At 49.1% G+C, this 16,512-nt stretch overlaps 8 protein-coding genes across 8 annotated transcripts; 3 read left to right on the top strand and 5 right to left on the bottom strand.

The window, feature by feature from the left end:
• Nucleotides 1-230: 230 nt before the first annotated feature.
• On the bottom strand, nt 231-774 carry N7519_007347 (hydrophobin family protein; the record flags this gene model as incomplete). Its single annotated transcript, XM_057294123.1, has 2 exons — nt 231-287; nt 340-774. 2 exons carry the CDS (start codon nt 772-774, stop codon nt 231-233), a joined length of 492 nt encoding a protein of 163 aa, XP_057148934.1.
• Nucleotides 775-3,863: 3,089 nt separating this feature from the next.
• N7519_007346 (uncharacterized protein) lies at nt 3,864-5,819 on the bottom strand (the record flags this gene model as incomplete). The annotated part of the gene is made up of 3 exons (XM_057294122.1): nt 3,864-5,469; nt 5,539-5,702; nt 5,760-5,819. The coding sequence occupies 3 exons, from the start codon at nt 5,817-5,819 to the stop codon at nt 3,864-3,866; spliced, it is 1,830 nt and encodes a 609-aa protein (XP_057148933.1).
• A 1,702-nt stretch (nt 5,820-7,521) lies between these two features.
• Nucleotides 7,522-8,361, top strand: N7519_007345 (WW domain-containing protein; the record flags this gene model as incomplete). The annotated part of the gene is made up of 1 exon (XM_057294121.1): nt 7,522-8,361. The coding sequence occupies one exon, from the start codon at nt 7,522-7,524 to the stop codon at nt 8,359-8,361; it is 840 nt and encodes a 279-aa protein (XP_057148932.1).
• An 832-nt stretch (nt 8,362-9,193) lies between these two features.
• Nucleotides 9,194-10,011, top strand: N7519_007344 (ankyrin repeat domain-containing protein; the record flags this gene model as incomplete). The annotated part of the gene is made up of 2 exons (XM_057294120.1): nt 9,194-9,446; nt 9,569-10,011. 2 exons carry the CDS (start codon nt 9,194-9,196, stop codon nt 10,009-10,011), a joined length of 696 nt encoding a protein of 231 aa, XP_057148931.1.
• A 240-nt stretch (nt 10,012-10,251) lies between these two features.
• On the bottom strand, nt 10,252-12,151 carry N7519_007343 (putative ceramide glucosyltransferase; the record flags this gene model as incomplete). Its single annotated transcript, XM_057294119.1, has 3 exons — nt 10,252-11,800; nt 11,860-12,098; nt 12,119-12,151. 3 exons carry the CDS (start codon nt 12,149-12,151, stop codon nt 10,252-10,254), a joined length of 1,821 nt encoding a protein of 606 aa, XP_057148930.1.
• Nucleotides 12,152-12,358: 207 nt separating this feature from the next.
• N7519_007342 (H3 histone acetyltransferase RTT109) lies at nt 12,359-13,960 on the bottom strand (the record flags this gene model as incomplete). Its single annotated transcript, XM_057294118.1, has 1 exon — nt 12,359-13,960. The coding sequence occupies one exon, from the start codon at nt 13,958-13,960 to the stop codon at nt 12,359-12,361; it is 1,602 nt and encodes a 533-aa protein (XP_057148929.1).
• A 584-nt stretch (nt 13,961-14,544) lies between these two features.
• On the top strand, nt 14,545-14,832 carry N7519_007341 (uncharacterized protein; the record flags this gene model as incomplete). Its single annotated transcript, XM_057294117.1, has 2 exons — nt 14,545-14,575; nt 14,636-14,832. 2 exons carry the CDS (start codon nt 14,545-14,547, stop codon nt 14,830-14,832), a joined length of 228 nt encoding a protein of 75 aa, XP_057148928.1.
• A 277-nt stretch (nt 14,833-15,109) lies between these two features.
• N7519_007340 (uncharacterized protein) lies at nt 15,110-16,395 on the bottom strand (the record flags this gene model as incomplete). The annotated part of the gene is made up of 6 exons (XM_057294116.1): nt 15,110-15,659; nt 15,716-15,840; nt 15,903-15,964; nt 16,021-16,052; nt 16,106-16,125; nt 16,228-16,395. 6 exons carry the CDS (start codon nt 16,393-16,395, stop codon nt 15,110-15,112), a joined length of 957 nt encoding a protein of 318 aa, XP_057148927.1.
• Nucleotides 16,396-16,512: the final 117 nt, after the last annotated feature.

Raw genomic sequence — 16,512 nt, 5'->3', positions numbered from 1 at the left:
AAACATTCTTCTTTCTCCGAGGGTGCCACACGACACAAGTTAAATGATACACGAGATGTGAAATGAACAGGACAATCTAACTAATCAAACAAAAGCCAAAAGCCTGCTTCCCATGCCCGAAATCGTTAACAGTCCACATCGCCAGCCATGTCGAACTCGGCACCAAGGTCCGAAGAGCCGGCATGGTGACCGGTGCTTCTTGCAAGATGCGAGAAAACAAAGCGAAGCGCTTAGAGGATGGAGCCAAGGGCAATGCAAGGGAGACCGACACCGATGAGGTCGGAGTTCTGCGAGATATGTTAGTGGTGATCTATGGTCAGTGATAGTGGGAGTACTCACGGCGCTGGAAGGAGAGTTCTGGCAGCAGGCAATGTTCTGCTTGCACTTCTGGTTGACGAGGTCCTGGAGAGCAATACCAATGATGGGGATCTGGAGGTCGAGCTTGGAGCACTGGTCGAAGAGACCAAGGCCGGAAGCACCGGAGCCAGAGCCGATCAGGTTGCTGAGGGCACCGCCGAGCATGCCGGAGTTGATGTCGGTGGTGTCACCGGCGTAGACGGCCTTGTTGCAGCAAGAGAGCTGGGCCTGGTCACCGCACTTGGCCTGAGCCTGCTTGACGGTCATGTTGTCGGGGACAGCGAAGCGAACGTCGGTGTTACCCTTGTTGCCGACACCGTTGGCGTTGCCAGCGCCACCGGCGTTGGGGCCAGCAGGGGGAAGAGCGTAAGCGGTGGCAGCGAGGCCGAGGACAATAGCGGAGAGAGAGAACTGCATTGTGACGGTGGGTTTGGAATTGAACGAGAGAAGACTCGGAGAGTAGAGAAGATTGAAGAATAGAGAAGGAAAGCTTGAAAGAGAGTGATGCGGATGAAGAGAAAACTAACTGAGGGCGATGAATGACCTCGTCTTTATAGATTTGACTGGCGGTCTGTGAGTCTCCCTGACTGCATATTCCAGGGCCAAGTTGTTTTTGCTACTTACCAAGATCATCTCCAGTATGTTTTCGGAATGTAACTGGGAAGGAAAGGGAGATGAAGATCGCTCCACTATGCAGTGCCTGTAAACCAACGAGGGTGCTCCTGTGGAGGTTCCTGGTATGGATCTACTTCCCAGGCTCTCACTTCATGTGACTAGGGAGAGCCCTGGCATTCCCTTGCCCTGGCTCATCAGCCCTCAGTCCAAGTGTCCACAATTTGTCTGTAACGTTGGATGAAAACAGGTATAATTCAGCTATGATATACTCCGTACCCAATGTTGATCTTTTTGAACAGAACCACATCAACCCATTAAACCTAATCAAAGTAAGCTTAAGCTCTTCCAAGTGGGTCAACGTTGTAAGGGCATACCTCTACTTCCAATTTCCCACAGGGGCTTTTCTCCCTTTAGACTTTGTCTCTACACTTCGGGAGCTAAGGCATGCCACGCATACACTCATGGCAATCTTCTGACTCTGCTGAGAAGGCTGGGATTCTCCCTCTGAGTGGTCGAACCTCCCATATGAGGGTCACCTGCAAGGGCGCCCACAGCACCTCGGACACTAAAGCTACGTAGGGAGATCTAAGACACTCCCTTCATTGTTTAATTTGTTTAATTTCCCTTAACCTGCGAGGAATTAAAGCACCGTAATGGTGAGCACAGGGTAGTATCCCCGTGAAGTCTCCGATTGGGCGTCTTGCTTTCCGATCATAATCTCGTCGATTACTACCAAGCTTCCCCCTGGCGGCTTCTCACAGGACCTGAATCAGTCCTGGTTTTATGGTCTGGGGTTATCAATATTGTCCCCTTCAATCAATCTATAGCAATGTTTCCCCTTGGTCTATACGTAGTCCGCATTGCTCGTGTACGTTGGTTTTCCAATGTAGTCTCGTATCGCATTTTTGGATCAAGTTTTTGGCGATATTGAGAATGATCGAGATCCTGCTAGACTCATTCTAATGCATGTCGCAATTTTATTGCTAGAAGTTTTATCGACTATAGTCACACTTTAGGATGATATCAGAATGTAGAGGAAAATGACGCCTGATGTCCTTTGCGGTGCCCAATAGGCATGATATAGTGCGTCATTATAGTTGAATAGCTGTTGAACAATAGACTAGCAGTTGTATCTCGAAGATAATCCCCAGAGTAGTGAACCCCAGAAGTAGTGAGCTTACTGTCCACCACAACGCTAGTTGATGGTGGACCGGCAGTTCTAGTAGTCTTCATGAAATCAATATACCAAATCCTCATATTTCGAATAATTATTTCTACCTTTCCATAGATGCTCCAGGGTTCTTCTTTTGATTTACTTCCTATTAAAGTGGTATGGATTCTCTATTTGGACATAGAGGTTGTAAATATATATCCTGATGGCCCTCGTTAAGGATATATATCCACAACACATACATTTAGTTCAACGCATAACGATAAAGATATGTTTTTAAATGCGCAATTCATTAAAAAGTCCAATCATATTATTTACGAATTTTGAATATTTAGTACACACCACCTGGTACACCCCTATACCTGATAGTCCATGTTGGTGCAAACCAACCGGTCAAAACATTACTCTCCTGACGCCTTCCACGTTTAATTAAATCTGAAAAGTATTGTCACCAGTGCCAGTAACCTTAGTTCCCGGTCAGGATTGATCCGATCAATCCTTTCTGTTTTAACCAGGAATATTTACCGGAGTTCGAACCCATATGGCGGCGACATGTATGCCATCGTGCAAATACAGTTCCCAGTCAACCCTTCCTTAATAGCTTGACCATAAAAATAGGAGAAGTTCCTTGTATAAATGGCCATTGAAAATTATGATAAACATGAGGAATTGTAGTCCCCAAATCGTCAAGGCATCGCAAAAATCATGCCTTTGAACGCGGCTACACTATTCTATGGATGTACGGAGTACTAGACACATGAGCTAGGGTGCCCGCCTTCTATATTTCTACAAAATATCCACTTATCCAACGAATTTCTGTGGCTATATTAATTCAAACAATGAATATTCCTCATCAGAAAACAAGGAACAGATCTGAAGGAGCCCAACACCGAAACGAAATCATTCCACGTCTTCGAGCTCATAGGGGCATTCCTGTATGGCTGGAAACCAAAGTCAGCAAGACATTCTTCATCTGGGGAAGTAAGAAATCGACCGCCTAAGCTTTCATTCCGCGTGGAACTCCTCTGCTAAGCCCCCCCTGTTCACGAACCACGCAGAGGCTTCCTTCACAACCCCGCTCTAGTGAAGGCCAAGCAAGCTCGGGTATGTGTCGGCATCTGAAACAGCTTCATAGACCATGTGGCCAACTTCCTCAACTTATGGAAAAGCAAGCGAAATGATATCCCGATCGACTCGCTCGCTTCGGTAAGCTCCCTTGCATAACTCCTTTTGTTTCACCCGTTTAAACTCCAAGTTGAGAGTGTGGAAGCCTGACTAAACCCGTTTTTGTAGAAGTTATTACGAGAGAACTCAGATAGCGTTAAGAAGGGACGGCGAAAGTCAAAATAAAAGATATGTGCGAGACTGATCTTTTGGACGAGAAAGACTATGGGCAAGATGTAGTCAGTATAGGAACATTAGAAGTTACTTGCTGTCCAGTTAAGATGCGAATCTGCATGGTATACAACCTATCAAAGTGAATCGAAGAGTTAATTTAAATAAGTGAAATTAAATAGCCCGATTTGCTTCTAATGTCACGCCCAAGTCAAATCTTCGAGAATAACAGATCATGTATATAATTATTCTAATTATTCCCAGAAAGTAATATTAATCAGATCGACTATAGTTCGCATTGCCTTGCAATCAATACATGTAATGGAACAAATAGTGATCGTAGTGAAGTGAAGTTCGTCTTCTCAGAATTTGGACAAGAAGATTATTAGAAGAAAAGCGCCAAAAGGACAACACCAAAAGCCCAGAAATTACACAAAGGTAGTTTCGACCCAACATTGCCGTAAATGACAGTTTCAGTTGGCCTGGATGCTGTTGGCTTTGTAACAGTCGTCTTGGGAGCAGTCGGTGTAAGAAGAGATGTGGTGTGGGTTTTGCAGCTAGTTGTCATCTTGGAGGACGACGCGTGCGCATGGTGGCCGGTCTTAGAAGGAGGACTGGCTGTAGTAACAACGACCAGATCCACAGAGGTTGTAGAGGAACAAGTGACAGTGCTGAACCCAACGAGCGGAACAGTTGCCGTATGAGAGGCCCAGCTGATGGTGGTACAAGGAGCCTGGGGGACGGACGTGGCTACAACGACAGTCTCAACGAGCGTACGTGTATTGCCGGTGATTTGGGGAACAGCAGTGGTCTTAGGAACGGGGTCCGAAGAAGTGCAGGTTGTTGCGATATCTACAATAGCAGGGTTCTCTGGCACGAAGGGGGCGCAGATGCCAGCGAAGAAAGCAAGGGCGGAACCTTCCTCCTTCTTGGAGGTGCTCCAGGCCCGAATGCACCCGCTAACTTTGTCTGTGAATTCAGTGGATGGACAGAAGCATGCGGCGTCGCTGTTGGAGTCGCACTTTGGAATGGAGAGCCATGTGTTGAGACACTTGGGTACCACGTTGGGGCAGGGCGCAGTAATAGCAGGTGGGCTGGGCACGGTGCCGGTCGTGGTGCTGATGGAGCTCGTGATCGGGGGATGCGAATGCTCAACACGAGATGATGTTGTGCTAGGTTCTGTTTCCACGGGCTTAAAAGGGCAGATTGTGGTTGACAACGGATATGTTGAGGTAATGAATACAGTCGAATGACCAGGGCAGTTAGTAACTGTCGGTGGGCATTTGGTGATGGTGATCTCCTCAGTAGTCCAGACTGTGGAAGTCGTCATCCGCTGGGAAGAGTGGCTAGTAGTCGGGGGATCCGAATGACCGTGAGGAGTTGTTGTGCTAGGTTTCGTTTCCACGGGAGTAGACGGGCAGACTGTGGTTGACAATGGATATGTAGAGGTAATCAAAACAGTCGAATGGCCAGGACAGTTAGTGACGGTTGGTGCACATTTGGTGATGGTGATCTCCTCAGTAGTCCAGACTGTGGATGTCGTCATCTGCTGGGTAGAGTGGCTAGTCGTAGAAACCTCCTGCGAGGTCCAATGGAAAGGAGGCAGAGAGGTAGTCGAGCTTGGACTGGGCTCAGTGTGAGAGTGGGAGGGGACAAGGACAGTGTGACCTGGGGGCTTGGATCCAGTAGAACAGTCAAAGTCGATCTGATGAATCTCTAGATCACAATCGCCGAACTTGCTCTCTTCGGGAAGCGTGAACTCAACTGAGACAGCACCGCCACACTGGTCGTTGGCGACATCAGTTCCCTTGTACCAGCTCGATGTGACATGATGACAGGAAGAACCATCAGGCATCTTGTAGATGATGAAGACATCAGTATTTCGGGAAGTTGAAAGATGGAAGTTTCGGATTGAGAATGGAGCATCAGCGGCGGAAATCTTGATTGTCCAGTCGTTATCACGAGAGAGCTTTCCCCCAAAGACAAGTGCCCTTCAATGAGTTAGAATCGAGACCCTTTTAGAAGTGCAACTGTATCAATGACATACCCCGTAACTAGACCCCTGACAGCCATTCTTGGGCTCGAGCCCAACGAAGTGGAAGCCCTCAAAGCTCCAATTGTCACCGTTTGCGAGCTCAGACAAGTCAAAGCCTTTCCGCTGAACATCCGAGCACTGATTGTCGGTATTGTCTGGACTGGTGTAGCAGACGTCGGTACCCCACCACTAAGAAGTCCCCAAGTCAGGCCAGTGTCCTTTGGGTCGTAGAATAGAAGTACTCACAAGGCCTGCTGGATGAGCTAGCGCAGCACCAAAAAGCGCAAGAAGAGCAATTCCCTTCATAATGGGCAAAGCTGTATTAGTTGAAGCCAGTAATCAAATAGGGTACTAAATGAGCGAATGACGCTTGTGTTGAGCGTGGGTGTAAAAAAAGAACGAAAACGAGAGAGGATGTTGGCGAAGTTTGTCGACTGGATGTTGGATGGCGAGTATCAAAGAGAGCCAGGACATGGTGCTTTTTAACCTCGAACATATACAGAAGAAATATTCCCTACTCAAGCTGTGATATCAACAAATCTCAAAGTAGAAAAGAATGTAAGCCACTTGGATACAGGAATTCGCGATCAGTCCAATGGTGGGAGCCCAAAATCATCGTGAAGCAGTTGGTTTAACTGAAGTCAGGTAATTCACATCGTTGTAGTTCAAGGGATCGGCGCAGGGGAACATTCCAGAGGCATCAATCCCGAAAGACCAATTAGAACCGTCGGTAACTGTACCCGAGCTATAGGGCTCGCTCGGAATACCCCAAAGGTTCAAAGGGTTGGCAAATCAAGCAAGGAGCTACATCTTGGCTGCTTGGAAAGATATATTCAGGTTAGAACCATAGTGTCCTACAGTGTATTGCTCGGGAGACTTTCCTGATTCTCAAATGGGCTAAACGGCACTACGAAAGATTTCATAATAACACATAATATATCAGTATCTATGCTCGGATACTAAGCATACCCATAGTATGTGGATATATAGATCGCACACGAGGGTTAAGCTGAAAATTTCCAACTTTGCTTCAGAGTTCTTATATATAAAGATCTTGTTAGCTTCCAATCGTTGGTCTATCGTACTACCAAAGCCTGTATCTGTCGTTTTTGCATCTGCGATTCACGAGGCGTTAAAACATGTGGAAGAGATCTAGAACCGGAAGAGCCGACTACATACATTCCTGCTCGCGCATTCCACCAGACAGTTGCCTAACAAGTAACCACTATTTCAATTCCCATGTTAGTTGTACCGCGTCAAATAAAATGTGACCAAAGTTCAACACAGAAGCTCGTTGTTGACTACGCAAGAAGCTCCATAGGGAACTCTTAGGGAGGGGAGAGAAGAGGGCGTACTAGCATATTCATGTTCGTGAGAATAAGCTGCTGAGATACTGATCTGGGTGCATAACTGGAATGTAGTCTAGCAGTTTATACTGTCTCTGAAAGACTAATAAGTAACGAAAGAAACGAAAATCAGTTGTGACAAGCCAATAACAAATCAGAGGCCCAGAGATCGGTCACCGCGCTTAACCTGTATAGATTGTGTGCAAAGATACAACTGGATGATAATGGTGAACAGGCCAACAGAATTGACGTTAAAAAATCCTCTTACGAAGAGACTAGGTAGGAAGGTGTTGGAGTGAAAACGCCAAGATGGCAAACTAGAAAAGTACCATGTTATCGCTGGAAGCCACAGAGCTGTTTTCGGAGTACTTGAGAGCACAATCTGAACTGTAGGAGAGCTCCTCAGCAATGATAATCTGACTTTGATCTGAGGTAAAAGTGAGAGATATGTTCAATTGACAGTGGCCCTGGAGTATAAAGTGGATGTATACTCTTGCGCTAACACTAAATGGGTTAGCGCAAGACCTGCTTTATTTAGGTAGGCGGTGAAGTTTAAATGCCCCGCACAGACCCTCTGTTTCGACTGGGTAGATCGCATCCTCCGATCTCTTTCTCTTTTGTTATATCACCTTCTACAGGAATCGTTGCTTCCATTGCCCAGTATGTCTGCCTCACCCGAAGCATCAGCATCAGCTCCAGCAGAGCGCGCCAGCGCCTCGCCCATCCCTGCTTCGTCGGGCCTTGAGACGGAAGCCAAGCGTGATATCGACGGCCAGAAAGACCAGGTGGAAAATAATGAAGAGCCCCAACCGACTGAAGAACCGGAGACCCATGCATCCAAGTCGCAAGCCGATGAACCTGAGCAAGATGAAGAGACATCTGCACCACCACTCCCCGATGAAGTCCCACCGCCACTTCCCGCCGAGGCTCCTCCTGCAAAGGTCGAGGACGACGGATGGGAACCTGCATGGGACGCCACCGCAGGGGCATATTATTTTTACAACCGCTTCACTGGAGTTTCACAGTGGGAAAACCCCCGCGTGCCGCAGGCCCCAGCAATCCCAGCAGCACCGGGCACAGAAGACAGCACCCAAAGCGCAGTTCCCAAAAAAGCGCCAGTGCTTGGTGGTTACAATCCCGCGATTCATGGAGACTATGACCCCACCGCACCGTATGCGCAATACCACGAAGAGCCTGAACAGCCCGCGAACGCAGCCGTTTTCGACCCCTCCGCAGCATATGCAGCTACCGGCACATTTAATCGTTTCACTGGACGATGGCAAGCTGCAACGATTACTCCGGAAAACCACAATGATGAGAACAAGTCTCGACGACAGATGAATGCTTTCTTCGACGTTGATGCCGCGGCAAATAGCCATGACGGCCGGAGCTTGCGCGCAGAGCGCAGTGCTAGGAAGTTGACAAAGCAAGAGTTGAAGCAGTTCAAGGAGAAGCGTCGCGAGAAGAAAGAGGAGAAGCGGCGGGCTTGGCTCAGAGATTAGGGGTCTGTGGCTATTTGTTTGAGTTCTGGAGGGAGGGAGGGCTGTTTGATGTATTCTCTCGTTCCCATGGGTCGCATTGCCATTTCGGAGCTTTTTGATACCATCCCACCGGATGTGGGACTCGGCGTTTGAGCTTGTTTGATTGTTTTTCTCGGCGTTCTGCCTTGCATGTGGATAGAGGCAGACTTCCTGTCGTCTCATTCCACGATTGAGCAAAATTATTTGTACAACGTAGCATGTATCATCACAAGTTGTCTCGACATGAGACCATCCTAGTAATTTGAATCCATACATGCACCCGTAGTGGTTAACATCGACGTTCATTTCACGACTTGTATTGTACCGTTGACTGATAGCCCACTATCAGTCACATGACTCGCGATATCAAATTATTTTTTGCGGCGATCGCTTCATTTGTCGCCGGGATACTCTACGCTAGGAAGCAAAGAACTGAAAACAAAGGTAAGAATGAATCTACTCCCTGTTAATTGACTCCAAGTTTGCGGAAAGACACCTTGAATACCGATTCCCATTTGTGGCTGGGCCTTGTTCTTGACGTTGAAACGCTTATCAACGACATAAATTGCATGAATATATCGGGGGAGATGCTGTCGAACTATGAAAAAAAAACCCCCAATTTCTCCAGTCCTTTGTGATTTTACACCTATCATATCCTTTCTTTTCTTATTACTCGTCTTGTCATCTTCCAATCCTGAATACGGACCTATTACTGACACCCCACTCCAGCTTAATCAAATAAAGTGGGATATCAAAAAAGACCCCCACCAAAAAGAAGACAGAAATAATATCAAACCTTGGTTCATTATACATAATGTCCGCTTCCACGACATCACAGGCAAAGCCTTCAGTGCCAATCGCACTCTCTGCCGATGCAGTCGACGATCTGATCTATGACGCCCGAGCAGGCGACCTCGAGGCCCTAAACGAGGACATCGCCAACCTGGCCAGCCAACACAGCTGCAACGAGTCCCAGATCGTGGCGTCTGCCATCGACATGGCAGATGAAAGCGAAGGCGGCTCGGGATCCTGTGTTCTGCACTTCCCCGCTGCGAATGGAAATTCCGGTATGTCAATGAACGATTTGACATGATTTGGTTGTTTTCTACATTTCATCTCATGTCAAATATTCTGTTTTTTTTTTTGGACACCCGCCTTTTATCTCATATGCATTACTAACACCGCCCAGAAATCCTCAAAACTCTGCTCCAAAAGCTGTCATCCGCAGACGCTGCCCAGCGCGTCGCGTTCGTCAACCACCGCAACAACTCCGGCAACACGCCCTTGCACTGGGCTGCGCTTAACGCGCACCTGGAATGTGTTAAGGCGCTTGTCGAAGCTGGCGCAGACCTTGAGGTTAAGAACGATGCCGGCCACGACGCTGTCTTCCTGGCTGAGCGGACGGCGTGGACTGCTGTCCAGGGTGACGATGCTGAGGGTGCTCAGGGCGATGATGCTCAGACTCAGGAGATCGAGATGACTATTGGCGAGAATGAGGGTGAGGAGAAGCCTGCTGAGAGTGCTGGTGAGATGTCTGCGGGCAGACAGGTGGTTGAGTGGCTCCTGGCTTCGGATAACGCCGCTAGTTTGGAGAAGGGGGCTACTGAGGGTGAGGCTAGTGGATCTGCTTGATTTATACCGAGATCGGATGACAGCGCTTTTTTGCAGAAATGATTGAAGAAAAGTTTAAGATTTCACGCATAGAATTGGAGATACGGGTACTTTCTTATCTTGCATATGTTGTTTGTTACTGTCTATATTAATGCATTTGATTCTATTCATCCTAAGATTACATTGGAAGACCTTGCAGGCCTCGGAATGCTGCTCTAGTACATATACATAATGTTCGTATGTTCTCGTCTACACATCAATTCAATCACTGCGGACCTTGCCTGCTACCGCTCCGGTAGAAGACGAAACCTCCACAGGTGGTGGAGTAGAAGGGCCGATCTCCCGAACTTTCGCATCGAAGCCGACCTTAAAGCGCCGGTCCCGCCAGACGACAGTCACACCGCCATACACCGCCATGATCCAGATGGGCAGGGCCAGCAGTTCGCGGCCAAGCCAGGCGGCAAACCACTGAATGAACGGGCGACGGGTAGCTTGGGATGATCGGTAGCGTTGGGGCCGAGCAAAAGCCGGGGTATCCTCGTCCAATTCGACGCATTTTCCGGAATGCAGCTTGATATACAGTGTCCAATCGACCAGGATCCAGAAGACCATGCCAAGTGCGAACAAGCCAAAGAATGCACCCCACGTTCCAAGACGGGAGGCAAATTGCATGCCATTCCGCTCGAGATACGGCGCCAGGGCAGTGGTAATGCCCCAGGCACCGTAGATTGTACATAGGAATGACTCGGTGCCTGGTTCGACAAGCGTAGCGAGTAGAACGGTAAATTTGCGGACCCGTAGCCATCGGATACGACGGGCAATGTACGCCGGCACGCTCATGTTGGCGACAGGTTGAATAGCCATGTCGCCAAAGACCATGGCGTGCTTGCCCCAACGCTCGCGGAGCTCTTTCTCTTCGCGCACCTGCTTCTTCCACAGCAGATCACCAATCAGATGGTCCTCACAGATGTTGTCGGAGAAGAAATCGATGCCGGGACTGCGAGCCTGCGGATCGGAGGCCGACGGACGGGTGAGATAGTCCAGATGGGAGCGGCGGAACATGTTGGATTTTCCCACGATGCACGGTGCAACGAGGACCGTGTTGATCGCGGTGTACATCTTCGCGTGCGCGGAGGACAGGAACAGCTCTTCCAGGCGACCGCCTCCAGTCGCGATCATGGCTGCAGGCCCATCCTCCGGACGGACGGACGGCATCGCTGCGGCCGCTGCATTAGCACCCGTGCCTTCTGGGTTGGCATCTAGGAGCGCCTGCCGCTCTTCACGAAGGTTGCTATCTCCGGTCACATCCACTGCCACAGGCAGATGGTGCACGAACTTGTATTTCTTGCTCGATGAGGGTCCAGTCCCGCACAACCTGTCTACCATCCGGGCACAGACTCCCTTTCCGACCCAGACATTGCAGTCAATGATCCAGACAATATCTCCTTTGGCTTCACGGTATGCGCGGCTCATATTCCGGATCTTGGGATTCGGTCCGAGTGTGTACGTATTGTTGCCATCCTGCTGCAAGAGCGGATCTTCCTCTTCGACGAAAATGCGCGCGTCGACATGGGGGAAGTCGGTGACTAGTTTGCAGAGGGTAGAGTAGGCCGGATCAGCGCGCGTCGCTACACAGAGCCGAATGCTGAGCTTGTCGCGTGGGTAGTCCTGTCGAAAGGTGGCAGCGAGGCAGTCATAGAGGTGCGGCTCGAGGCCCTTGACAGGCCGGATGGCGGTGACGTGCGGTACGTCGGAGACGGAGGCTTTCGTTAGCCGTGACCGATGTGGCTTGCTGAGGAAATATTTCCATCTGAGCAGAGGAAATTGAATTAGCGGTATGCTATATTGAAATAGTAGGCCGAATCATACATCTGAAAATATCCCAGGCCGCAAACTCCCAGTATGAATGCATACCAGATCAGGGCAATCCAACCGATCGCGACGGACACGTATAGCGCGCCATCGTCAGACCTGCGAAGGAGGAACGAAAAGGTAGGCTTTAGCATGGGACACAAAGGAAAAGCAACATAGGAGCAGATGAGAATGACATTCTGGAGGAGAAGGAGAAGCAGCAATTGGACGTGGGTGGATTTTATTTCGGCAGTTGGCTGTCTCCGCCCTCACAAACTACAAGACCTGCATTGGACCAACCAGAGAGCATCTCTTTCCGACACTCTAAATAATGCGATGTATCAAAGTAGCTGCCTACTCGGAACCTCCGGATGTAAAGAAAAGTACTGATATAGTTCAATTGCAGTAATTATGGCTATTCTTTTATTGTCGAATGTCAATATGAAGAAAAATGATCCATATGGCCCCCAAACTCCTCCTCTCCCATATACCAAAAGCAAATGCAAATCCCCATTAATCATGTTTTCTTCTTTTTCCGGACCAAGCTCGCATTGAGCACATTGACCCCTGCCGGCTCTGACGGAGCTGGTTGCGCGTCTCCCGATTCACTCGGTGCTTGGGTTTCATTCGCAACAGGCGTGCCCTCGCCCAATGACTTCTTGCGCTTGCGGATCAGTCCGAGGTCAAGGACATTGTTGGTATTGGTATCGGCAGGCTGGGAAGCAGTGCTGCTTGTGGTATTGCTGCCGACAACCTTCTTGCCCCACGTAAGCTCATCCGCGAGGGAAGAGACTAGGTCAACGTAGAGCTTGGTACTGGTAACAACTTCTTTCTCGTCATAGAAATGGTCTAAAACCGAATCCATCATCTTTTTGTAGTCTGCTTCACTGAGAACGACCTGTCCGCGTCCGGCCTCTGGCCAGTCGAAAGGGTTGACTGTGTTAGATCCATCGTCCCGGGGAAGCTTGGGGGAGGTATCGGTGGTCGCAGAAATTGTTGTTGCCTTCGTCAAGGTGGCGTTTTCTTCGGACTGGCTAGAGCCATTCTCCATTTTCTGCTCGTTCGGAATGGCCGCAGAAACCTCTACTCCCTTCGAGGCCAGGCCGTTGTCAGAGGAACCGCGTGTTTGGCTTTCCATTGACGTCGAGTTCATCAGACCAGGAGGATTGATGACCAACCATAGAAAGCCGACTAACCGACCAGCAGAGCATTCCTGGCGGAAGGACATCATCTCCCAGAATTGGTCCAAGGACCGTACGCTGCGCCATCGTCCGGCATTAGGAACGTCAGGCTGGGCTTCATTCTCCTCGGGAAGTTCACCGTCTAGGTCAATGAGGAAACGAGTCTTGGGGTCATCGGGGAAACGAGGCACCAAGCAGCGGGGAGGAGCCGAAGGGTCGTGGTACAATTGCTTCAGTGGGTAGCTGTTGAGCCACCGTGGGCGATCCTGCGCGTCGTTCTTGGCCGTAGGTGGGAAGAAATTGCGCGTTTCAAAGCGGTCGCAGCTTGGAACAATCAAGTATGCGGTGGCAGAAGCCTTGGCAGCTTCGACTGTTTGATCCAGCGCTTTCGTCTCCTGAAGAGCAGACTCTGGCTCATGCTCGCGTAAAATCGGGTCTAGAACACGGCACCACCATTTTATTAGGCCTCGGTCGTCCAGAACGTGTTTTTCGGCGTTCTCAATGCTGCCCGGGAACAAGTACTGATTCTGGGCGCGGGCGAACAGCGACACGACCAGACGTACACCGGGCCTTTGGCGAGTTCGAGCCAGAAATGAGAGAAATGTATTGGATACCAGTCTTAGGACAGATACCCCGCGTGACAATTTTAGGAGATGCAGGAGTCCAGTCGAGTCGGCCTTGGAGACGAAGATGGTGGTCAAGTGGGCCGTGTTGTAGACTAGTACCTCCATTCCGAAGATAATTGTCTCACCATCATCGTTGGCGTCAATTGACACGGAGAGGAAATGATTTTCGCAGAATGTCGGCTCGGAGACCTGGCCCGGCGCAGCTGCAAAGAGAGCTTCGCACGGAGTGGGTGTTGACGAGACATGGCGAACGGTGATCTCAACCCCGGTGGGGAGGACCTTGGCCAAGAGATCTGCCAGATCTGCCTCCATTCTCGTTCGTCCAATGAGAGTCGTGGAAAAGGTGAAGAGAGGAGCTGGAGATCGCGGTGCTCAATTTCGCGCCCTTGGAGATCACGTGCCAGGAACATATACTGCCGTTTCAGGAAGGTCGATCTGTAGACATTCAGAACTCTTTGGACAGGTTAATTAAGTAGGGAAGTAGTAAAGGTTTCAATGGGATGACCAGATACTTCCAAGGTTATGTGGAAAATACCTGAATGAAAGAACACCCGTGGACGGGAAAGGCTTATTCATAGAGACCACGGTGCCTAGCATTTTTGCTCAATACCAATGTTAGCCACCTGATTTATGCTATTTCGAAGTGTTGGACCTCTGTTGTCCCACCGGTTCTCTCACTTTCTCCAGTTTTCCCACTCTCAAACACAAACCCATCACTCAACCCAGACTCTGCTACTAGTGGATAGCAGAACAAAAGTTACCACCAAGGTAAGTAGACTAATCAGATTGATGTTTTATTGAGCAGACTAATTATATTAATATTCCATCAAACATGGAAAGCACAGCTTCAAGTGTAACAGAGCCGCATCCTGGTCACACCGAGAGTACCAATCAAGATGTATCACAGAACCTCCGGAGACCTCATAGGTAAGAATGAATTTGTGTTGCCTCTGTGCAGAAAACAACACCACTGATCATGTACCTCAGTGCCCGACCTCAACGACCAGGAGGTCTGCATCCAGTTGCAGATCCGTTACACCTGTGGTCACTCGGCAGGCGGCGAGTTCATCAAGTGTCAACGACATATGAAGAAGGAGGATGAACGCTGCATTGGTCGTCAAATCAAACACATCGATGTCAAGAACTCGCCACACAAGTGTCGCCTATGTCTGCGAAGTGAATGACACATGGTATGGTATCTATTCGACAGGAGTTGACAGAAGGCATTATCTTGGGAGTCTGGGAAGGGCGAAGACGGCGCATTAAGACACATATGATTATCACAGCAGAGAAGCCGGTACTTTCTATCTTTGAATCAAGGAAGATCCTGGAAGGAAGTCCACCAGGGTTATTAACCTAACCTGAATCCCAGTAAAAAGCCACGGATGGAGAATAGATGTAATCGAATTGAATGCATAAGTGATTGTATGACATCGATGTATTCCTAGAGCCTGATGTTACTTAAAAGTAAGACGCCACAGCATCCAGATCATCGACATTGAGCAGAATGACCCCTTCCCTCAAAAGAGCCCTCCAGACAAGGTTTCGTGTGCGAACCGGGAAGTACGGCGTGTTCCAATATCTAGCACCAATCCCGCGCTCATTTGCAATGGCAATCTGGGCTCGGAGAGCTTTGACTTGGTCGTCTGAGAGAATCGGGTCCGTATCGACAGTGATCTTGCCAACAGCTTCCTGGAAATCCGTTGAAGCAATAGGCGAGACAGCGCTAGTCACACCAGCGTATTTTGGATCACTGAGATCCGCGAGAGGCGCATCGAAAAAGTAGTCTCGGTCTTTGACAGGCGCAACCATGTCGAACGGTGTCTCGCCCGTCCCAATGACAGTGACGGGTCCATTGGTAACGTTCTTGCCATCCTTGACGGTAGTAAGATATCCCTTCTCTCGCAGAGGTTCTAGAGCATCAATCACAGCCTCGAATGTCTCGGGGCCGGATGTCTTCACATCAATGAATAAGTAAAACGTTTGGTCCGGAACAGTATCCCACACGCCACTATTTCGACAAAGCATCAGCAGTGAGACCGTGTTAGGCCCCGACCAGATACTCACTTTTTAGTGGGCGATGAAATAAATGCACTATCGGGATTCTGACGCTCCAGGACATCCAGAATGGGATTGATATACAAGGATTCGAGAGTTCGTGACTCCGTCAGAGCGGATTCATCGTGACCAACCTTGTATAGTTAGTATGCTATCCACAAGAACATGCAAGATATGCTAGGTTAATCAAACACACATAAAGGGTGCCGTTGTATAGCCAGACATCAGCTTCGGTAGACATGCAGCCATGCGAGAGACCTGTGCATGGTCATGTTAGGGGTAATTAGACACTAGACACTAGAGCTCCGACATACCAGTATAGAAAGGCTTGTCTCGCCAATAATCACTTTGGTAATATCAGTATATAATCAATAGGAGTGAGATGGGAATTATCCGTACTTGTGAGAATGAACAGGAATCTAGACATTCGTGACCCCTAGGGTTAACAACATTGTCCAGATGGTGGGATGCTCCACAGTGTTCATCGGTGCACGGAGTATAATATCATGGATAGAACTCACAGGTAAGAGATCTCTTGTCAGGTCAGTGGGATAACCATATTCTTTGCTGCCGTGGGTGTTTTTCAAGATGCTCTGTAGGGTTGACGGGATCGCCGCAACGGCTGGACCCGGACCCGCGAGGAGAGCCACAACAATGGCAGAGAGGAACAACATGAAGGCAGAGAGCATTACCTGATGAAGTTACTCAAAGAATTGACCCTCCTTTATATATCGAGGAATTGAAAGAAGGTGGAATTCAATTGAACAGAAGAGGCAAATTGCACTGACGATCGGCAGATTCACGCA

The sequence above is a fragment of the Penicillium mononematosum genome (assembly GCF_028829835.1).
Source record: "Penicillium mononematosum strain IBT 11891 chromosome Unknown utg000003l:1.0-8172316.0:1.0-8177699.0, whole genome shotgun sequence".
In the NCBI taxonomy this organism is placed as follows: domain Eukaryota; kingdom Fungi; phylum Ascomycota; class Eurotiomycetes; order Eurotiales; family Aspergillaceae; genus Penicillium; species Penicillium mononematosum.
This window is presented reverse-complemented; position numbering and strand designations above follow the sequence as displayed.